The sequence below is a fragment of the Typopeltis vanoorti genome, chromosome 10 (genome assembly GCF_054136105.1).
Source record: "Typopeltis vanoorti isolate ZY-2024b chromosome 10, IOZ_Tvanoo_1.0, whole genome shotgun sequence".
NCBI classification, from domain to species: domain Eukaryota; kingdom Metazoa; phylum Arthropoda; class Arachnida; order Uropygi; family Thelyphonidae; genus Typopeltis; species Typopeltis vanoorti.
In genome coordinates, this window is record NC_143558.1 from 84,102,369 (window position 1) to 84,122,500 (window position 20,132).

At 34.0% G+C, this 20,132-nt stretch overlaps 1 protein-coding gene across 1 annotated transcript in view; it reads right to left on the bottom strand.

Annotated features, from left to right (window-relative positions):
- Positions 1-29: 29 nt before the first annotated feature.
- The window catches only part of LOC150102555 (uncharacterized), a 93,358-nt gene continuing 73,255 nt past the window's right edge, over positions 30-20,132 (bottom strand). The window contains exons 8-9 of the mRNA XM_090398703.1: positions 12,510-12,631; positions 30-163 (exon numbers count right to left, since the gene is read on the bottom strand). Coding sequence (XP_090254829.1) covers positions 142-163; positions 12,510-12,631 — 144 coding nt within the window. The 3' untranslated portion in view covers positions 30-141. The remainder of the gene's footprint in view (positions 164-12,509; positions 12,632-20,132) is intronic.

The following is a 20,132-nucleotide window of genomic DNA, read 5'->3' on the forward strand; positions in this document are numbered from 1 at the left end:
TATTTTCATAAACATGCTTTTCAATTTCTGCAGTAAAGGTTTCGCTTATATCTTTGTTCTTGTGGTCAATAACCTGCACTGCAGCATTTGCACTGAACGTTCCCGTTTGTGTGGCAGTTTCGGTACTCACTTGCTTATCTTCTAAGCGGTTGCCATCTTCATCCTGAACTGAATCTTTAACGCTGATTATTAAAGACCTGATAAAAAGTTTCAGGTAGAGAGAGAGAGAGAGAGGTGAAGTGATAAAGCTGGCAGAAAATTTATGTACTTTATGTAGAGAAAGATCTAGAGAGAAGCGAGAGTGATACATGCAGCATTACATTACATGGGACATCATATTAAGAACAATTAAAGTGGCATAGTAATGTGCATATATGGGGTATAACAAGAGATAAAGAATACAGAAGTAGAGTTTGACAGAGCAAATATGCCACTTGGAATTACATGATGAACTGATACTGTATGATTATGATACACGCATACATATAGACACACATGACATACAGTATGTCACAGTGATATTACAACTATACAATGGTATAGATGTATATAAAATATCAGCTTGTGGAACATATAACACAAAGATACACTACGATTCACCTCTACATACACTGACAAACATCATGAATACAGAAGAGGGAATAGACATTCACATACACACACATATAATATATGTATAATAATAGCTCTAGACATTATGGCAATCTCAAAACATACATGTGGATTATTCCAAGTGAAATTATTAGGGGATTTATGCTGCATAATTTTTAATTTTTACGAAAGCGAAAAGAGAAATAGATTTTTCCTGGCATCCTATTAATTATGATGGCCATTTTTGTCGGCGGATATATCCAAAAGTTTCAAAATTTTGGAGGATTTTAAAATTAATCATGGCTTATTTTCAGATTGTCTAGTTTCTGATCTTTTTATGGTCATTTTAATTCTCAAACTGTGTACGTTTTGATTTCCTACTTGCATTTTTCAGACAAACTTTTTTCAAGATGGCAGCCACCTGTTTCATGTGCCACAGAGTCCATTTTGTACTTTTAGACCTAAGTTGAATTCACACGTCTGATTCGTTGTGACTTTTATGTGTCTGTGTAGTGGAATATGTATGTGAAGATCACTTTGATTGAATCATATTCTCTGAAAAAATTTCCTCAAAGTATAGTTTGCAAAAAATTAAAGAGGGCTGAATTTGAAGCCCTAACAGTTATGTGGAGTACCAAATAAAAATGTGAACAGTTTTTGAGAGATACTCCTGTTAGGTTGCTATAAAGTAAAATTGGTCTAAATTGTGCTATTTTCATCCCCCCCCCCCCAGCCTAGATTTTTCTTCATTCTCAGAAGGAAAATGAAGAAAACAGCAATTTTATTATTATTTGCATCTTTAAATGTATCTATTACATCCACCACTCTTCAATATATAATTTTTAAGACTTCCTGAGTGGTGTGAAATAAGCAAATGACATATTAAGAGTTCTTACATCTCATCAGCATTAAGTAGAATAAAATATTAAAAATAAATTTTTTTAAACTTTTATACCAGTAACTTGGTAAATATAATATCATATCTATTGTCGACGCTCGACGTTAGGCGTCCGCTTTATCTAACTGTATAAATGGTATTATTTATTTTTCTCGCGTATGCATTCATTTGCATTTTTTTCTTTTTTTCTCTCTCCCATTTGCTATTGTCACAAAGCACACCCATACACTCATGATCCTAAAATGGTCTTCTTAGGTGGATGTACTACATAAGTTGAAAGATGCAATAAAATGCAGTTTTCTTCATTTTCAAAAGGCTTTAGGTCGAAGAGATGAAAATAAAGGATTGAACCAGTTATCCTTTATATCTGCTTATCAAAATTTCAAATACAGTGATACCTTGAGATACGAGTTTAATTCATTCCATGACCGAGCTCGTAAGTCAAAATGCTCCTATCTCAAATCAATTTTCCCCATTGAAATTAATTAAAATGAGGTTAATTCGTACCAGCCCCCCCAAAAAACACTCTAATTTTTTTATAATAATGTATTTATAATGAACAAATATTGTATACAAACAAAATAAAACTAAATACATACATACATGTAAAAGAGAATCTAAAGAAATACACAGATGTTGGCGGAGCCGATTAGCATATGGTATTCATTTTTTCTTTCACTTCACTTTTGCTTAACTTAATTTTCTTCTTGACTAGTTTTTTTTCTTCTTTTGCCACGCTTTCATCACTTTCATCCGCAGGGCGTTTCAATAGAAACCTGTCCAAGGAGCTTTGTTTCTTCCTCCCTTTTAGAATATTTCTGAAATAAGTTAGGCAAGTGTCATTGAATAGCGCCGCTGCACGATCAATTGCAACTTTTTCAGGATGTTTCTTTTCAATAAAGTCCGAAACTTTTTCCCACATTGCCAACAAATTCTTTATCTCACTTGAAGAGATAACCTCCTCTGCCTCTGCAGTTGTACTAATCTCCTGCAGAACCTCCGTATGTTGCTGCGTGTGTAGTTCCGTTAACTCCTCCGTCGTCAGTTTCTCGGAATGTGCGGCGACAAGGTCTTCGATGTCTCCCTCATCCACCTACAGGCCCATGAACTTTCCGAGGGACACAATCTCCTCCAGCACTTCCTGTTCAGGTCTAAATCCTTCAAAGTCATTGTATGTACTATTCTAAATCCTTCGGCTTCAGACTAGTACATATCGTAGAAGTAGTGCGATCGTACTGCGTTGCCAAGTCTATTACTCTTACGCCTTGCTCATGTTTGTCTATTATCTCACGCTTTAATTCCATGGATATCACCTTTTTCCTTTTCTTGCAACTGTTCTTTACACTCACGTTCTTTGGGCTCATGGTTATACGAAAAAAATTAGCTAAATAATTGTACATACAAAAAAAAAAACAAAAAAAAAATTAAAACTCAACACGACAGAATGAACGAATGAGTGAACTGAACGACTCGCAAGACTCGGGAATCTGAGCAGAGTGGTGGTTGTGACGTCACCGAAGCAGGCTCGTATCTCAAATTCTGGCTCGTAACTCAAGGCAAAAAAATCCACCTAGTGATGGCTCGTATCTCAAAAAACTCGTATGTTGGGACACTCGTATCTCAAGATACCACTGTATTTGTTTATTCCCTTCCTCCCCCACACGCACACCTAACGTTTTTGAGTTTCAAAAGCGGCTGTTTATAATTTTTTTGCGAATTTTGAGACAATGTTTTTTTTTTTTTTTTTTTGTCACAGAAAAAAGACTCCAGTCAAGGTAATTTCGGGTTTACCCATTCTACTACATTTATAAATGAAACATAAAAAATCAGATTGAGTCTGTGGCTTGTAGGTCAGAGCAGGAAAAGAGCACTTGGAACGTGGCCACCATTTTGAAAAAAAAAAAAAAAAAAAAGTTAATTTATCTGAAAATGCAAATAAGAAACAACAAGTACACACCTCGAGCTTTAAAAAGAACAATAAATATCAGAAACTGCACAACCTGGAAATGAGCTGTTATTATTAATTTAAAGCCTTCTGATATTAAAATTCCGGGATCCGCCGTATAAAAGTAGCCGCCACTTTCATCAAATTCAATAAAGCCACTTTCATCAAAATTCAAAATTATTCAGCTTCGATTTAATTTTTAATTTGATGATCCTCCCGTCATCGTAAACTTATAGTACATTAATTATACTAAGGATTAGACAATTCAGAAACTCTTCACTAGAAACCAAAATAGTAGTAACTTTTTAAGCTAATTAAGGGATTCTCTAAGCAGGAAAAGGGGGAGTGGGTGGGTGTGGAGATCTCACAGTGGACATAAATGAAATTCATCCGCAACCGGTTATCTGAGGCCCGATGTAACTTGACGTTTAAATGTACTCATGAGCAAGGTGTTGTAGCGTAAATGTTAAATATGAAATGCTGAAACGTCTTTTATTCAATAAAAAGTTACTGGAATAAAAAATTAATACATATTCAGCCTGGTTGGCCGAGTAGTTTGCATATCTGCTCTCCAGCCAAAAGGCTGCGGGTTCGAATCTCGCCGTGGGCATGGATGTTTGTGAATGTCTGTGAAAATACTAGTGGTGGTAGTGGACAGTAGATGGTGTTGGTGTAGATGATGCGTTTGGTGGATGACGGGTGAATGAGGTCGAATGACGGAGACGAAGAGTTGTAGAGTAGGTGCCCTCCTTCGATGAGTCTTGGACTCCCTGGAGGTGTCAAATAATAATAATAATGTTCCAGTAATCGACTGCGATTACTAGAATATTGATTGATTATGCGTTGTGAAAGAGCATTTATTCGAGTGACAAGTTTAATAAACGAAATCTAAAATAATATAATAATATATAAATAATAATAAGCTAACGCCTTTTATTCCTTTATAGGGAGTAGGCGAGGCCTTTAAACCCTGTCTAGCTTTTGGGGATTGAATGGGCAGTTCAATCTCCACTGGTAGGCAATCAGAGATAGCTGGCCCATGTCTATCACTAATTATAGGCGGCCACTGATGAAGAAACCGGCAAACAAGTGCTGCCATCTCTTGGTACCTAATCCTAATAAGGATATGTTACTGTCTGAAATAATGTGGGTTCTACGGTCGATTTTCTTGAGTTTACGGGATGAAAAAACAGTTGACTAACTCGGGAACCGGTCGAAGAAAGGCTTAGAAAACGTTCCTCTAGTCGGCGACTTGACTTGAATCATAAGTCTATCTTTGGGCGGCCTAGCGCAGACGATGCGCTAGGCCGCTCTAAGGGTACTGAGTAGTCTGTTTCAATAATATTCCCGATTTGGAGTATTAATCAAAATCATGATTTCGAACAATGTTAGCTTAAGATTTCACACTGTAATCATTAAACTTGAAAACATTCATAATATTTCTCATATCAGTGTTTTTCGTATTGTTTTATGTTATGAAAGATTAATTAGATTTATGTATGAACTATATGCTTTTCTGTTATTTTCTGCATTTCTATGATTATGGGGGATCATAACAGAAGAAGTATTTTAGACTTTCTTTACTGACATAACATCAGTAATTTATAATTCTTGTCCAATTTAAAAATTGAACTGACGATTGATTCTTTTATTAGAAAAACAAATTTTAAATGTCGATGATTTATTAGGCAGTTATACATTTTTTAAGTTTGTGAATGAGCCAATTGCTGTATACGCCCTGGTATCTGGTGGCTTGATGTTTATTTTCTATGCCCTTTTATCTTAAATATTTGTCTTATTTGCAAATTTCTGAAACTTCGGGTGATAATTATAATAGAAATACTAAGAAATCTATTTCATGTTATTCATTGCGCAAACATATGAGCAAATAAACAGCTAACAACGCCTTTTAGATAGTTGAACCAATTCTACTCACGCCGAAGGTTATGTTACTTTCTGAAACATAATTTAGTTTCCAATCACAAACATTTTGTTTGCTTTTTGCTTGGTACATAAGCGGTAATTATACTGTTTACTTATTATTTTAGATTGATATTTTGTGTATATGCATCTACAGATCGGCTACAGGCCAAACGACATTGCTATCTGTTCTTTATCGTTTGTTTTCATTTCATGTCATCACAGATATTTCTCTGTTTCGTTTGGTGGGCGATAGAAATCGAAACATAGGCTCCCCTCCCGTGATATTTCAGTTCTCTTCTTGAAAAAAAAATCCTTGTGATGACATCTATGATGCTACAGAAAAAGACTTTATAAGTTCGGTTCTAACCATGATCTAGAGGAACTTTTTTCTATATAATTTTTAAACAAGTTCAGTAGTTACTTTTTTCTCTCAAAAATTTCGAATTTTTTTATCTTGAAACCCATAATAATCGACTATCGAGCGAGCATACATAGGAATTCCTCTCAGAGACCAAATATGGTTATTTTTCAAACCACTTGAGGTATCAAGCAAGCAGTATAGGTTCACACCAGGTGACAAAGCTCATTTACGACATTTCAGAAACATGTGTGCCATAGGGCGCCCTTGTTGAACTGCCAAAGCGTTTTGAAGCTCTTTCTTTAAAACATCAGATAGTGCAGCTAAATATATTATATATGAGCAGGACATCTTTCAAGCAGTTCAACCATCTTCCAATATTGAGACAATGCTTGATAAGGATGTTGTGAACTTTCATTTTATAGAGGAATCATCAGTTACCATTGCTTAGAAATATGAAAATTAAAAATTAAAAAAAAAATCCTAAGTTGGAATCTATTCAAGAGTTTAGTTCGTTTGCAAATTTTGATATCCTCTTTGACGCTAAGCTCAGTACTACTCTTTTCTGCACGTGAAGAGTACAAAAGATTTACCCATCCAGGGAGAAAAAAAACAAAGTGGAATTTTAATGTACCTCTGAGGTTTTATTTTAAGCTTAAATTTACTGATTTTAGCTTTGATTTTAACAGCATTTCACGCTCTATATAGCCCAGTGTTGTAAATTAGCATGAGAGTTATAGAAGTAAAAACAAGTCACGCCTTAACTTCCGATTAAAATAAGTATAACGTAAGTAGATGTGCTTCCTTTCGTAGCACATGTATTAAAAAAGTTAAGGGCTTTCCTACATTTTATGCGCTTCATAATTTTGTCGATTATTATCTTAACTGATTATTGCAGTCTTCTTTTTCTCTTTGATACAAATTATTTTACCCCATGAGCATAACTAATTAAAGGATAACTAATTTTATTTCTGTCTTTGTAATAGTTTCATTGCATTGGATATTATTTTATTTATTTTGCTTGCTTTTACCTTGACTCGCTTAGAAATTTACTGACATTCAGTTTTTCAGTTTGTTTATATCTATCAGCTGCAAATAGTTTTTTTTAAATTTTTTTATTTGGCGACGCCGGGTTCTCTGCCACCTTGTTATTCTTGTTATTCAGAATAAAAGAATCTCAAAATATCCATAAGGCAAATGTTTATTTACCGATATTTCTATCACTTCAGAGATTCAAACTGAGGCTTCAGATTACATCATTGGTTTTATTTATTACTAACTTCGCTGGTAATGGGGGGAATCATACGGCAGCATAATCTACAGTAGCTATTAAAGCAGGAATACGGTTTTTTTTTTTTTTGCTGTCATTTGATATTCTTAAGAGTCTAACTTGAAGTTTTCTCAAGACTTTTGAGACAAGGAAGTTGCAGAAAAATGCATTGTTATTACAGTATGTATGTGATATTCACAACATAGTTTATAATCAAAACTTAATTCTTTCTTCTTAAATTCTACATATTCTACATATGTACATTCTACATATTCTGATTTTATCAAGAATATTGGCTTAGACTTATTTTGATCCATAGTAAATTTTAATTATTCTCCTCTTTGGATCATTGTCATTTTATGAAATGCGTATAAGGTAGGTATTCATTCAGAAATGCCGACATTAATACGAAACCTTTGTACTTTATTTGACGATTTCTTTAGCTGTCAGGTAGACAGCTCTAGGTTTTAGTGGCATCAGTGACAAGAATCTTTTAATTTTCTTTTTCACCCCTTAGCCAGTGAAGGTTTTTACTTAGTGAAGCAGTCAGATTGACTTTTAGAACAAAGATGTTATTCTTAAATTGATTTGTGCAGGCTAAAACAACATCACTTCACTTAGTAGTCGAAATGAATTCTTCTATCTTAGACTTTTGCTACTGAAAGAAAACATCCATACTTTTGATATCTGTTACGCTTTTGAAGAGATATTAATCAGAAAAATGTACTTGCCTGTCTGAATGATGAAAATTTATCAAAACAAAAGAAAGAAGAACCCCGATGTAATAGAAATACAACTAAATTCGAGATTTATTCAAAAATGTTCTTCAAAAGTTCTTTACTTGCTTGAATGAGAGAATATTCCACGTTTTCATTTCCTTCCGCCGCAATCCATTTTATCTGTCGTTTCTGTCATTGCCAGAAACATTTATTGAATCCATTTTCACGATTTTCGAAAGTTTTTTTCTTTGAATTTCGTTTTATTCTCTCGACGCTATGAAATCAAATATGCGAACTTTCATTTTAAGCTAGGGGAACAAAAAAAAATCTCACTGAGCCAAATTCAGCAAATACGAAGTCTACTCGACTTGCTTGGGTCTGATAAAACATCTGCTCCGATTTTCTTTTATATATATAACTCCCACAAACGAGAAGTTGCGGAAACTGTAGTAAATTGTTACCGTGCATAGGCAAGGGTTAAGAGTGAGAGAAGGAATCTGTTGATGTTATGTCTTCGAAGACCTGGAGGCTTTAGCCTTTGCGGAATGCCTCAGGAATAGCTATAGATGAAGGACTAGTAGGTTCGTTGAGTCAGCAGTTGACCAGTAAACGGATGTTGGGTTTTTTTTCTCATATTATTGTAGATTTAGCAGAAATGGGGGGGGGGGATAATGGATGCCAGACCTGAACAGCATCCGTGAAAGTATATCGTAGAAAAGACACAATGTAGAAATCGACCATCTCTGAGACAACAGCTAGAGAGTGAGCAAAGGATCGTCAATTAGCCAACATGTCCACTTTTTGGCAGCAAGAATTTTAATAGAGGTATCTGATGGACCACTCCAAATGGGAGCGCAATATTTTAAGGGTGGACAGATTTGGAATTTGTACTGTTAGTAACCGGACCGGTGAAAAGTAGTATCTTGAGCGAAAAGAACAGCAAGTTATTTTTAGAGGCAGAAGATGCTTTAGAAGTGATGCGTTTGTTCCTGAAAAGGTTAATCATCAGTCCAGGAAGAAAGATATGATCTTGACTGCTGAGCTGAACGACAGTTTTTTTTTTGCTGTCCGACATGGATGATTTATGTAACATGATCACAGGAAGTATTAGGATCTGGAGAGCGGAAAGTCTCTTTTTTTGCGAGAAAAAAAGAAAAATTGTGCTTTAAAAGCATCGAAGGCGAGCAGATTTTCATCACCCCATGAAGAATAGTTTAGAGCACTGTTTGTAGATTATCTTGAAGCGTGGGATGTTTCAGCATTGCAAAGATTGTCATATCATTAGGAGGGACTGGGAGGTTTGTCACCAACGACAAAACCTATGGGTCAGGTTTCAGGTCATCAGAAGAAGATTGATTATGTGTATGAGGAAGACAATGGATGATATAACCGAGACGTTAGAAAAGCCTGTATTAGTAGAGAAATCTGGAGAGAGAATACTATCCATCATTACATAAGCGTGAACAGCCGAAGAGAACATTGGCGACCGAGGGTGAAAGGCATGCTATGAGATGGCAATTGGTAGGTGCACAGAGGTGGATGATATATGAGGCAATATCTGTAGATTTTGAGTGGAAATCGATTTTGGTGGTCACTGAGTAGCTGAACGTTCTCAAAGTTGTTCTTCAGTGATGAAGAATTGGCTCTTGATGACATCTTGAGAGCAAGCGCAATAGATAGGGTCCATACTTTGATCGCAGCCATTTTTGGAATGCTCTCAGTATGGATTTGTTTTCATTCTGATGGGTGAATGTTAGCTGAGTATAATGGACTAGAGTAGCGATGATAAGGAACAATTGTTAGTGCAAGAGCTCATCTCTTAAGTACAGTTGGGGAAGATGTCATCAGGACCAGAAACCTTTGGTATCCGGTTACTTCAAGATCCTTCTGATATCTTTCTGGTGGAAAGTCAGGTTGTTCCTGGAGGGGATTTGCCGAATCATATATGCCGTAATTGGAAATAAAGAATGAAGCTAGAAGGTCAGCTTTGTCTTAAGGTATTGTTGCAGTTGGACAAAAATTTCTCCCAAGAGCCTTTGCAAGTGACCAAAAAGCACGACTTCCATTTATTAAAGTGGTGAATTTTCTACATTTAGCTCTTTCAAAATCAGACTTAAATCTGCTAATGGTTGTTTTGGTTATTACAGGTTTCAATGTGGGCTGAAATTAAAGCTCGAATTTTGATTTCAACCTACTGGTGATATTCTGTTTCTTTTTTCTTTTTGTTTGTTTGTTTATGGATTGCCTTGGTACACTTCTGGAACACCATTATTTGATATTGGACGGAAATTTCGAACGCCGTGAGGAATGACGTCCTTCATTCCGACATGGATGATTTATGTAATATGATCACAGGAAGTATTAGGATCTGGAGAGCGGAAACAGCAGTCTGACCATGAAAGGAGGAGTCGACGGGCCGGAGGACTTCCTACTTATCGTTGTTGTAATGTCAAAGGAGCGGGGATTGAGAATGGCTGAGGGGAAGAGCATTCCACTGGAGATGAAATCTGTATGAGATTGTAGTGTAAATTATCAAGAGGAGGAGCTACTTCAACAATGTACTTAAAAGGAGAATTGATGAAGAAGAGATCTACAGTTTTGGATGAGTGGATAGGATTGTTTGCTGTTCTAGTTAGCAGATAAACAATTTGCTATAGGCCACTACTTACAGCAAAAATTTCAGCCTCGCTTCCAGCTAGGTCAGTAGAATTGGAAAAATGGATCAGCTGGGTTGTGCATATTCTTTGGAAGTAATCAAGCTGCCCAGGATGAAATAACCTATTTACAGAGTTATTGCAGAGTTATGTAAACCTGTTTCATACTCTGCTATAACGTTTTTTGAAAAGTTTCGTTCCTTTATTGTATTGCTTCAACAAATTAGTGGGCATCAACAAACGATTTATTCGCTTCTTCTTCTTCTTTTAGTGACAAGAACGTTGTTGAAACGCATACTCTGGGTTCAGAACCTGTGGAAATTTCAGTCTTTTTTTTCTTTCTTTTTCACTTTCTCTCTCTTCGTTAAAAGCCTAGTAAAACTGAAATAAATAGCAATTGCCATTTATTCCGAACGATCCTAGATACTCCACATATATCTCGGAAATGCGTTTTCCTTACCCATGTTTATTGCAATATTTTTGTTAGTTAAGAGGTATAGAATACTGCTTTAAAGTTTATGCATGGGTTTAGAATCACAGACATATATATATATAGATAATACATTTGCAAAATATGAGTTCAGCCTTCCTGAACAAAGTGTCTTTAGGTTTGGAATCCACAGTGAGTTTCTTGTGCAAGAGGATTTTTTTTTTTTTTGGAACTGGTATTTGCATGTATGAAATAAGAGGAAGAGAAATGCTAAAGGTGGAAACCAGTTAAACTAGTTTCTTTCATAAGTGATTGAAGTGCATCACATGAAAATGTTATGAAGGCGATATTCGTTATTCTTAGCATTCCTTCTCTAGCGAAATAATTTAATATTCTTTATTGACATTCAGTTGATTTTCTTCTAAGCGTTTCACGTTGTGTTCTGAATTGGCTTCTGGAATGCACAGATTGCTTGTGGTGAAAACACGTTTTTTATTACGGCACATTTAAAAGTAGGATATCTCTGACGTTTGGTGCATTGACATCATGCAAGAAATTAATGCTGTTGTGAGAATAATAAACAAAATATTGCTTCGTCGTTTCGAATTTTCTGTTCTTGTGAATGGATTCCCTCTTTCGATGATGCTTTGAGTCACATTCCTATATCATATAATTACAGGAAGAAGTTATCTGCACTTGTTTCATTGGCAGTAATTATAATTCTTGTCGAATATTATTATAACTGGAAGTGCCCTTAAAACACCCCAGTAAATGTCTTTTAAAGATGATTACTTTAAATTGACAGACCACATTATATGACTGTTTTTCTCTAGCTTTGTTCTTCTGTTTCTTAATATGGGAAAGATAAATAAGTAGCCTTGTGTTGACATTCCACTATCATCAATCTTTCAGTTAGCATAATGGACCTTTCAAGCATTGAACGTATGCTAAGTAATCTGCGATTCCCTCCTTACAGAATGTGTTATACGAACATGTTCTTCTGACAAGTTTGACAAATTAAAATAAACGTTATTGGGAAAAACGGGGTTAGTCTTGAGGTCATTCATATTTTTCTTCTTCTGCGACCTATTTTTTATTAGGATGTTATCATATACATCAGTTATTCCATGGATCATTTGAATTTAGCTCGAGTTCAATTATTGACTTTTCTATATACTGTAGAAGGAATTTAATCAGCAAGACTTGATTCCGTTTTTGTTTCTTTCATTTTTAATATTTTTTCGAGTTAGTACTTGACAGAAGATTGAAGTTAAATATAATGCTATCTATTAATATTTACTTTGTATTTGATAAAATGTTAGGTTGAAAAGAATGTTGTCGCGATGAATTTTGACTTGCCACTTCGTTAACGCTAATAATAATAACTTCATTTTCTTTGAATTCAAAATGTTTTGAAGAAAAATAAGTTATATGGAGGAAAGAAAAAAAGCATGTAATACCAATGAAGTGTCGGAATTTATTTGCTTTAACATGCGTCTCTTTTATTGTGTTGCTAGTTGATTATACGCATTCAGGTTTTACAACGTCAAATAGTACGTATAGCTGATTTAATCACACCATTACTATTCACACCTTTCATTTTTAATTAAGTAGAAATCAGTAATTTACAAGTGTTAAAGCACAAATGCGACCGAAGAATGACGCCCACTGTTATTCACCGGACAGTGAAACTGCCCTCAGATATATTGGATTTATCTTACCTTGTGATCTCATTTTTCTCTATAAGTTTACTTGCTGGAATGGCTCCGTGCAGCTGAAGATATTTGGCACATCCCATATTGCTCCGGTAAAGAGCGGCATCTAGTGGTGTCATTAATTGTCCCTACGAAGAAAGTGTGGAAATAAGATAATGGATATCTTATAATAATAATAACAATAATATTAATATTTTACTTAATAGCATCATTTAATCTCTTAATAAGAATAACACCGACAACAATAATATCCAGAAACTACGTTCAAACTGTATACAAACTTCTTGAGTTCTAAAACTCTTACACTGTTGGTGCATTACAGTTGAAAGCAAATTTAATTACTTTAATTATGTAAATATAATTTGACTGAACTTATTCAATTCCCACTTTCTGGTTAAGCTCTGTTTCGCCAAGTGAGTAATCCAAATAGTGACATCCGTATTCTTTGAAGCAATGATGCTTCATTATTACTTTGTCTTCCTGATGGATTCAAGCGAATTAATTTTTTTGTGGATATCAACCAACTTCTTTACATATTTTGTTGGGATCTCCACTTTTTTTCCTTATTCTTTTAGACCTGACGTGATCTATTATCATGTGCGCATTTACGACTTCTACAATTTTTATACCATTTCACTGTTTGTGAACTCAGAAAGTAGTTTCTCGTTCACATGTTGTAAAGAAATATACGTTTGTTGACAATGATTAGGTGCTATATATATTATTTTTGTTGATTTTCATAATCTATTTTGGCTCGGCTATGGATTGCACCTGCATCCTAAGTACAATGATATTTCGAAGGCTGTCATAAAAAGAAAAGTTGTTTATTTCCAGTCTCTTCACACTACATCACACTGATTACATTAGCATTCTCTTTCCAGAAGTTCTGTGGGTGTAATTTAGTAGCGTGTTTTGTTCTTGTTTTTGGGCAGTTATCTAGACCGAATTGTCAATTTATATTCTTGAAAAGTGTAACACTCAACACAGAATGACAAATGTTTCGGTTTCATCAGTTTTAAATTAGAGCTATTTATCTCAAACTGCTCAATATCAACTAATATTATCTTTGATCATACCGATAAACATGGCTTTATCGATTCATCGCTTTATCAATTTAACTTTAGTTAAATGAAGTAATATAGTTCAGGCTCAGACTTGTGACGTACAGTTAATTATACTCGTAAATTTCTCCTAAAAGGTTCTGGGCTATCGGAGCTATATTTCCCAAAATTTCAAAGTGTTTAGTTTGGTCAGAGTATTCTTTTTGAGACAAAGACATTGTTTTAAAAAAGCTCTTCGTAATTAGTTCTTCTTTTGCTATTTTGTGTTTGCTTGGAATTTCAGTTTTTATTATGAAAAACAAATCTCTCATCAAAAGTTTAATTAGCAAGATCAAAAGACGTTTTGATTTTAAAAACTAAGGATGATATATTCTATTATCTGAAAGATTTGTTAATGTTAATTTATTACTTCGTTTCTGAAGTAATAAATTAATAGTTTTGAATAAATTAATTATTACTAATTAATTATTAGTTTAATTAATTATTACTAGTTATTACGAAGAGATAATATTAAAGTAATAAATTAATAGTTTTTAAGATCAAAAGATGTTTTGATCTTAAAAACTAAGAATGATATATTCTATTATCTGAAAGATTTGTTAATGTTAATTTATTACTTCGTTTCTGACTCTCTTTGCACGCACAATCAGCATAAAATTTGATTATCAAATTTCAAAGGAAGTCAATGACCTGATTAGTCAGTTTGCAATTTTCTAAAATACATAGCGAATTTCTCAGTATTTAATCTACATGCCATAATTCTGTAGTTCGTAATTCTTCCCCTTGTTTTTTATCTATTAAATTTATTCTAAAGCATGTTTAATGTATGGAAATGAACCAATTCGTATTATTGTTACTTTTTTTACTCTAAAGCTAGTTGTAAAGGCTCATATCGGAATAATTATGCATAGCATATTACATTTGAAATCCGACGATTTTTTTGAACATACATCTAGTTCTAATTTAAAGGCATACATTTAAAGTAAAATATCAATAGTAGCAGTATGCTTATCTTTCCAAGAGTCGGTATATAGCATTCACAAATGAATATCCTATTTATTTTCTGATTGAATAATGATATGAGTATTGATTTTTTCTTCCTATAAATTACCTATGTTATCTATCATAAAAATTAGTAATTCAGGAAATTTTGTTAAGGAGAGTTTGTCCATTAACCAAATGGTGATAGTAATGGCAAGAATGTTTGCTATTTTGGGTGAAACGACGTGAATGACATGAATCATTGTGTCACACACTGAAATTACTATCTACCAATCATTATTTATTCACGCAATATTTATTCCACACACATACAATTGCAGTGGTTTGTGTAATTGTCTTTAGTGCAGAGTCTCCTATCATTATATCACGACTTTTTACAATAATAATATTACGAAGATATATATATATATATATATATATATATATATATTTTTTTTTTTTTTTTTTTTTTTGTTCGGAGTTCGTAATTCTTCTGTACGTGACTCTATCCCTTGCTTCTTATCTATCATTTTTATTCTAAAGCATTATTTATTCTGTTACTTTTTACCGATCTGGATGGCTGAGTGGACAGTGTTCACTTTGTTCTGGTTCGAATCCTACTGTGGAATCTATGTTTGTTAAGTTCTGAAGTAGTAAATCATTTTTATCACTAGTTTAAAGCCACACCCATGCTTAATCTTCTGGTTCCCATCTGCCATACGGCCGCGGGAGGGTAGCTATATGCTACCATTCTAGGGAGAGATGATTATGAGCAAGGTGGTTTCCCCTTGCCTTCCTTGCCGTAAGTATTTATGACTGTAACCTGTGTGTTCACGGGGCCGGTTTGCCTGCTTGCGGGATGAAAAACCTCAGATAAACTGGCTTATAAACATGCTTAATAAGCGACTGAATTCGCATGAAAAAGAGCTTTTATTTTTGACTTAACGCTAAATTTACCAACTAAATTAAATATTTATGTGGCTGTACTCGTTGACAGAGTGGATAGCGTCTATTTGGGAATATCTTTAGTGCGAGATGAATTTCAATGTTTAGTGTGAGAACACCAAACTGTTTATTGGAGACCTGAAATGGCTTGAAAATATTTTCATGTTTGGTCTTTGGAGCAGAGTTTCTAGAGTGTTTAACTCTTATCCCACCCACATATGCGATAGGTTTACAATATTTGTGGGTGAGATTCACATAAAAACAAGTGGTAACTGTCGGTAATTAAATATTAAATAATGAAATATTTAGTAAAACTATGCGAAATGCTTTATCATAAGGTTTGGTTCGATCAAAAATGTAAACTAAATGCAAATCAAAAACATGAGTGGTTTTTTATTGTGTTTCTGATTTTTTTTTTACTTATACATATCATTTTTAAGGCTGAAAATCTATTCTTCAAGTATAAAAGTTCAATATTGGTTTGTTGACTAAATGAAGTTGACGCCGTTTGATTTACTGCTACCAATTTTTGCATTGCATCCACAACTGACTAAGGCAATGTTTCTCTCAATTTTTTGCGGAATATTCCAATGTTTGTTTGTTTCTATCTTATGAAAAAACCTGCCATTGATAACAAGGAACCCAAAACTACAAGAACAGTAAAAAAAAAAGATTCGAACAGGTATTGAGTGGAAAACTTCAATAATATATATATTTTTTTCAGTGTTAGGGTACTCATTCTCGATATTTAGCCAAAATTTACAATAAAAGCAAAACAGACAAGGCAGATGACTAGTATCACTGTACTCATGTGCATATTTGCTCAATCTCATGCGAGTCTCGTGATGCTATTCGGAATAATCAATTTCCTAATAATTTCCGATTCACAAATTGGCGCGATGCCGAACTATGTAGTTATTTTATATTTTAGCACCAAATCCTAACTAAAATGAAGAAACTCTAACTCCATAAAATTCTTTGGGAAACAATGCCTAGGAGTCTAGGAACTTATCGAATCGACATTTTTGACCATTTGAATTTATTCTCAGTAGTGGTTTTATACGTGTTTTTTGTTTGTTTATACCTCGAGAACATTAGTTTTGCTATCATTACAAAAAATAGTTGAATCCATGCTAAATTTTGCATGGTCTCTCCACTTGACTATGAATAGGTTACGCAGAATTTGTGGTTTTTAGCTTATATTCCGAACGATGGTTTTCTTTTCTCTTTTTTTTTTCTCCAATGTTTTATCCTTTGTCCACCTCAACAAAAGATTGCTGCTGTTTCTTTGGCATTGTTAATTAAAATGTGACATTTTCTTATGAAATGTGAAAAATCACAGAAATACTACATTTCTGTGAATTTTCAAATGCAAATTAATATTCAAATGAATTTGCATTTGAATATTAAACAGGATCATGCAGGTAATTTTTAATACGCTTAGTTAAATGTGTTAGTTTTTGTGGCACTACATGACTAAGTTTGCATTATTACTAATCTCCTATCAATATATATCATCAGTCATCATAATCATTATTATTAGTTTCCTGATATGTACCCTCAAGGGATGTAAAGAATACTTTAACGGCACTACATGATTAAGTTTACATTATTACTAATGTTGTTGTTGTTGTCTTGTCCTTTAAAGAGTCTTAGATGTTACCATGTGCTCCTTGAACTGCTTTGGCTATGTCGATGATTTTGTTTGTATAGAGCTGTCGTTCAGGATTAGGATCTATTTATTGCAAGGCTGCTGTAATTGCTGGACAGATAAAGATGTGAGTGGGTGTCAGTTCAGTATTGGGGCAGTTGTTGCAGTTTCTATATGTTTTCGTATCATCTGTATTGATCTTCATTCCTCTATAATGTCCTGTTCGTAGTCTTGCTATCGTGGTGCAAGTCTTTCTGTCAGCATTGATTTCAGGAATTTGATGCTGTATCACTGATTTCAGTGGAATTAGTTTAGCTTTTGCTAGTGCGTTAGCAACAGTTATCATGAGTTTCTTGGTTGAGTTCTCTGGTCTCTTTTGCTAATTTATCAGTTGCTTCATTGTAATCTATGCCTACACGAGCAGGAATCCATTGTAAAATGCAACTTGTTCCTAAACACTGTAGTTGATTTCAGAGTTTATAAGTGTGTTGTGTGAGCTTGGTATTGCCATTTTTGATTGCCTTCATAGCTGATCTTGAGTCACTGTAAATTATAATTTCCTCAGATTGTTGAGATGATGATAATTTTAAATAGGCTTCGAGTGCTTTATTTATTGCGTAAATTTCGCTGGTAAAATTGGAAGCAATTCTCCCAGATCCAACTTTTATTGAAGGTTTTTCACCTTTCGGGAGTAGAAAGAGACCACCAGCGCCTCCATTAATCATACTGGTGTCTATATATGATCCATCGGTGTAACAAATAACCTGTTTGGAGGATGAAAGAAGGTTGATAGTATTTAAGCCTTTTTCTTTGAGCATTTCTTTCGATTCATTTTTTATACAGAGTTTGGTAAGGTTTAGTTATTATTACTAATCTCCTATCAATATATATCATCAGTCATAATCACTGTTATTAGTTTCCTGATATGTACCTTCAACGAATGTAAAGGATACTTTAACAGCACTATATGATTAAGTTTACATTATTACTAATCTCCTATCAATAATTTCGCTCCAAATTAGTCTGTTACTTGTCAGCACTCCAATATTGTCATATCTAGTATTTCAGTCTTCTTGGATACTTCTGACCGAATCATGAATCAGCCCACCTCGATCTTAGTCTTTGTTTTTTTATGCATCAAACATCTGTTTTTCTCACCATTTTTTATCCCATCCTGTTTAAGTGATCATACCATTTCAGCTTTGATCACACATTATTGAATGCTACAAATGTCAAGTTCTTACTAATGCCTTGATTTTTAATATTCTGACATCGATGCCATCTTTTTATTCTTCTAATTTTTATCAGAACTCTCATATCTGTGGTATTTAGTCTTTGATCAAGCTTTATTTCTAACCCCACTCTCAAATCCATGACTTAAAGCTGGTTTGGATGCTGTCTTGCATACTGCTAGTTTAGTGTTTTGACTTCATCACTTTTTCTTATATAAATGTATTCATCTGGCTCCTTACCATACCAACTTATTCTGTTATCTGTTTTCGTATTTAATTTTCCATCTTCACTAAAACACTACCCGAATAGCTGAAATATGTTATATTTCTGTTATATTGTTCCGTAGGTTCTACGTGGAGAATTCAGTTGAAGTTTTCTATATTCTGCCTAATTTAATTTTTTTCTTTTTATTGCTGATTTTCATGCTGATTTGTGATAGCTATTATTCAATTTAGGGAATCTTACAGACTTTAACTGGATGTGCTTAGGAGTACGACCTCATCTGCACAAAGTAAAGAGCTAAGTGTGATATCTACTATTCTAATATCAGAATTAATGCCACTTTCTTTCATAATGCAGCAATCCATACAGATGATGAATAGCAGTGTGTATAATGTGTACTACCCCTTGATTTTGCATCAACCCATCTTCCTACTTCCTGTATTTCCTTCAGTTCAAACTGCTGAATTACACCAGAAATATAGACTATGTGTGACTCTGTTTGGAAAAGCTTTTCTCCTGGGCACCTTTTCTAGATCTACAAAACTTTAGTGTAATTTGTCACTTGCTCCAATGGTCTGGAATGCGACCTTCTGACGGCTTTCGTAATTACGCAGTGTTTAGTCACTGCAAAACGTTTATACTTCCATATTTGAGCATTTCTAGTTGAATGTTGACGTGAGGAACCTTTATCTGGTCTCTTTCGACGAAAGGTGAGTTAGCTGGTCTCATACGGAGATAAGGGTTTTTTCAATCGGAAACTCAGGTTTTTCGTCTTCCCAGAACAGGCAAACCGGCCCACACCGGGAGGCATAGGGCTAACCACCTTATCCTCGAGTTACGGTTGCGAAGTCCAAGAATACTTAGACGGTCGTAGGCGCTTAATTGCCTGTTAGGATTATTGACAGATAGATAGTCGAATGTTACCTACTCCAGCTGTCTTTTCAGATTTAAGGTTTTTAATAACTTCTTTTTTTTTTTAAACTCAAGTATTGATGTGTAATCCTGTTTGATTTCTGTTACTGTTCTGTGTCACTGCTAGTTTCATTTAATAACAGCCTTTCAAAGTAATTACCCCAGACATTATATATATATATATATATATATATATATATATATATGAAGTTCAAAATTTATTCATATAATAATTTCTGTTCTCGGTTGATTACACTCTCTAAATTTTACTTGTTATTTAGCTTTCTATGCACTTGAAATTCATAGAAATCTCAATCTTGAGAACAATTTGATCATTCTTTTGGAATGCCCTCGTCTTTCTATTTATCATTTTGCTCTAAACCACTGCGTTTCTTCCATTGCTTTTTTAAGTTTTGTAGTATACGATATCTGTATTTTCTATTATAGTGTTTTATAGCGAAATTGCTCACATTTCCAATTCTCTATAGTACAACTTTTAATTTAAACTACTTAATACATTACATTATTATGACGCTATATTTATTTTCCTTTTTTTTTTTCAGACTTCTTTTAGCATTTTTAGTTTCAGCTAGAAGCAAATTCCAAGAATAATTGTCCATAACA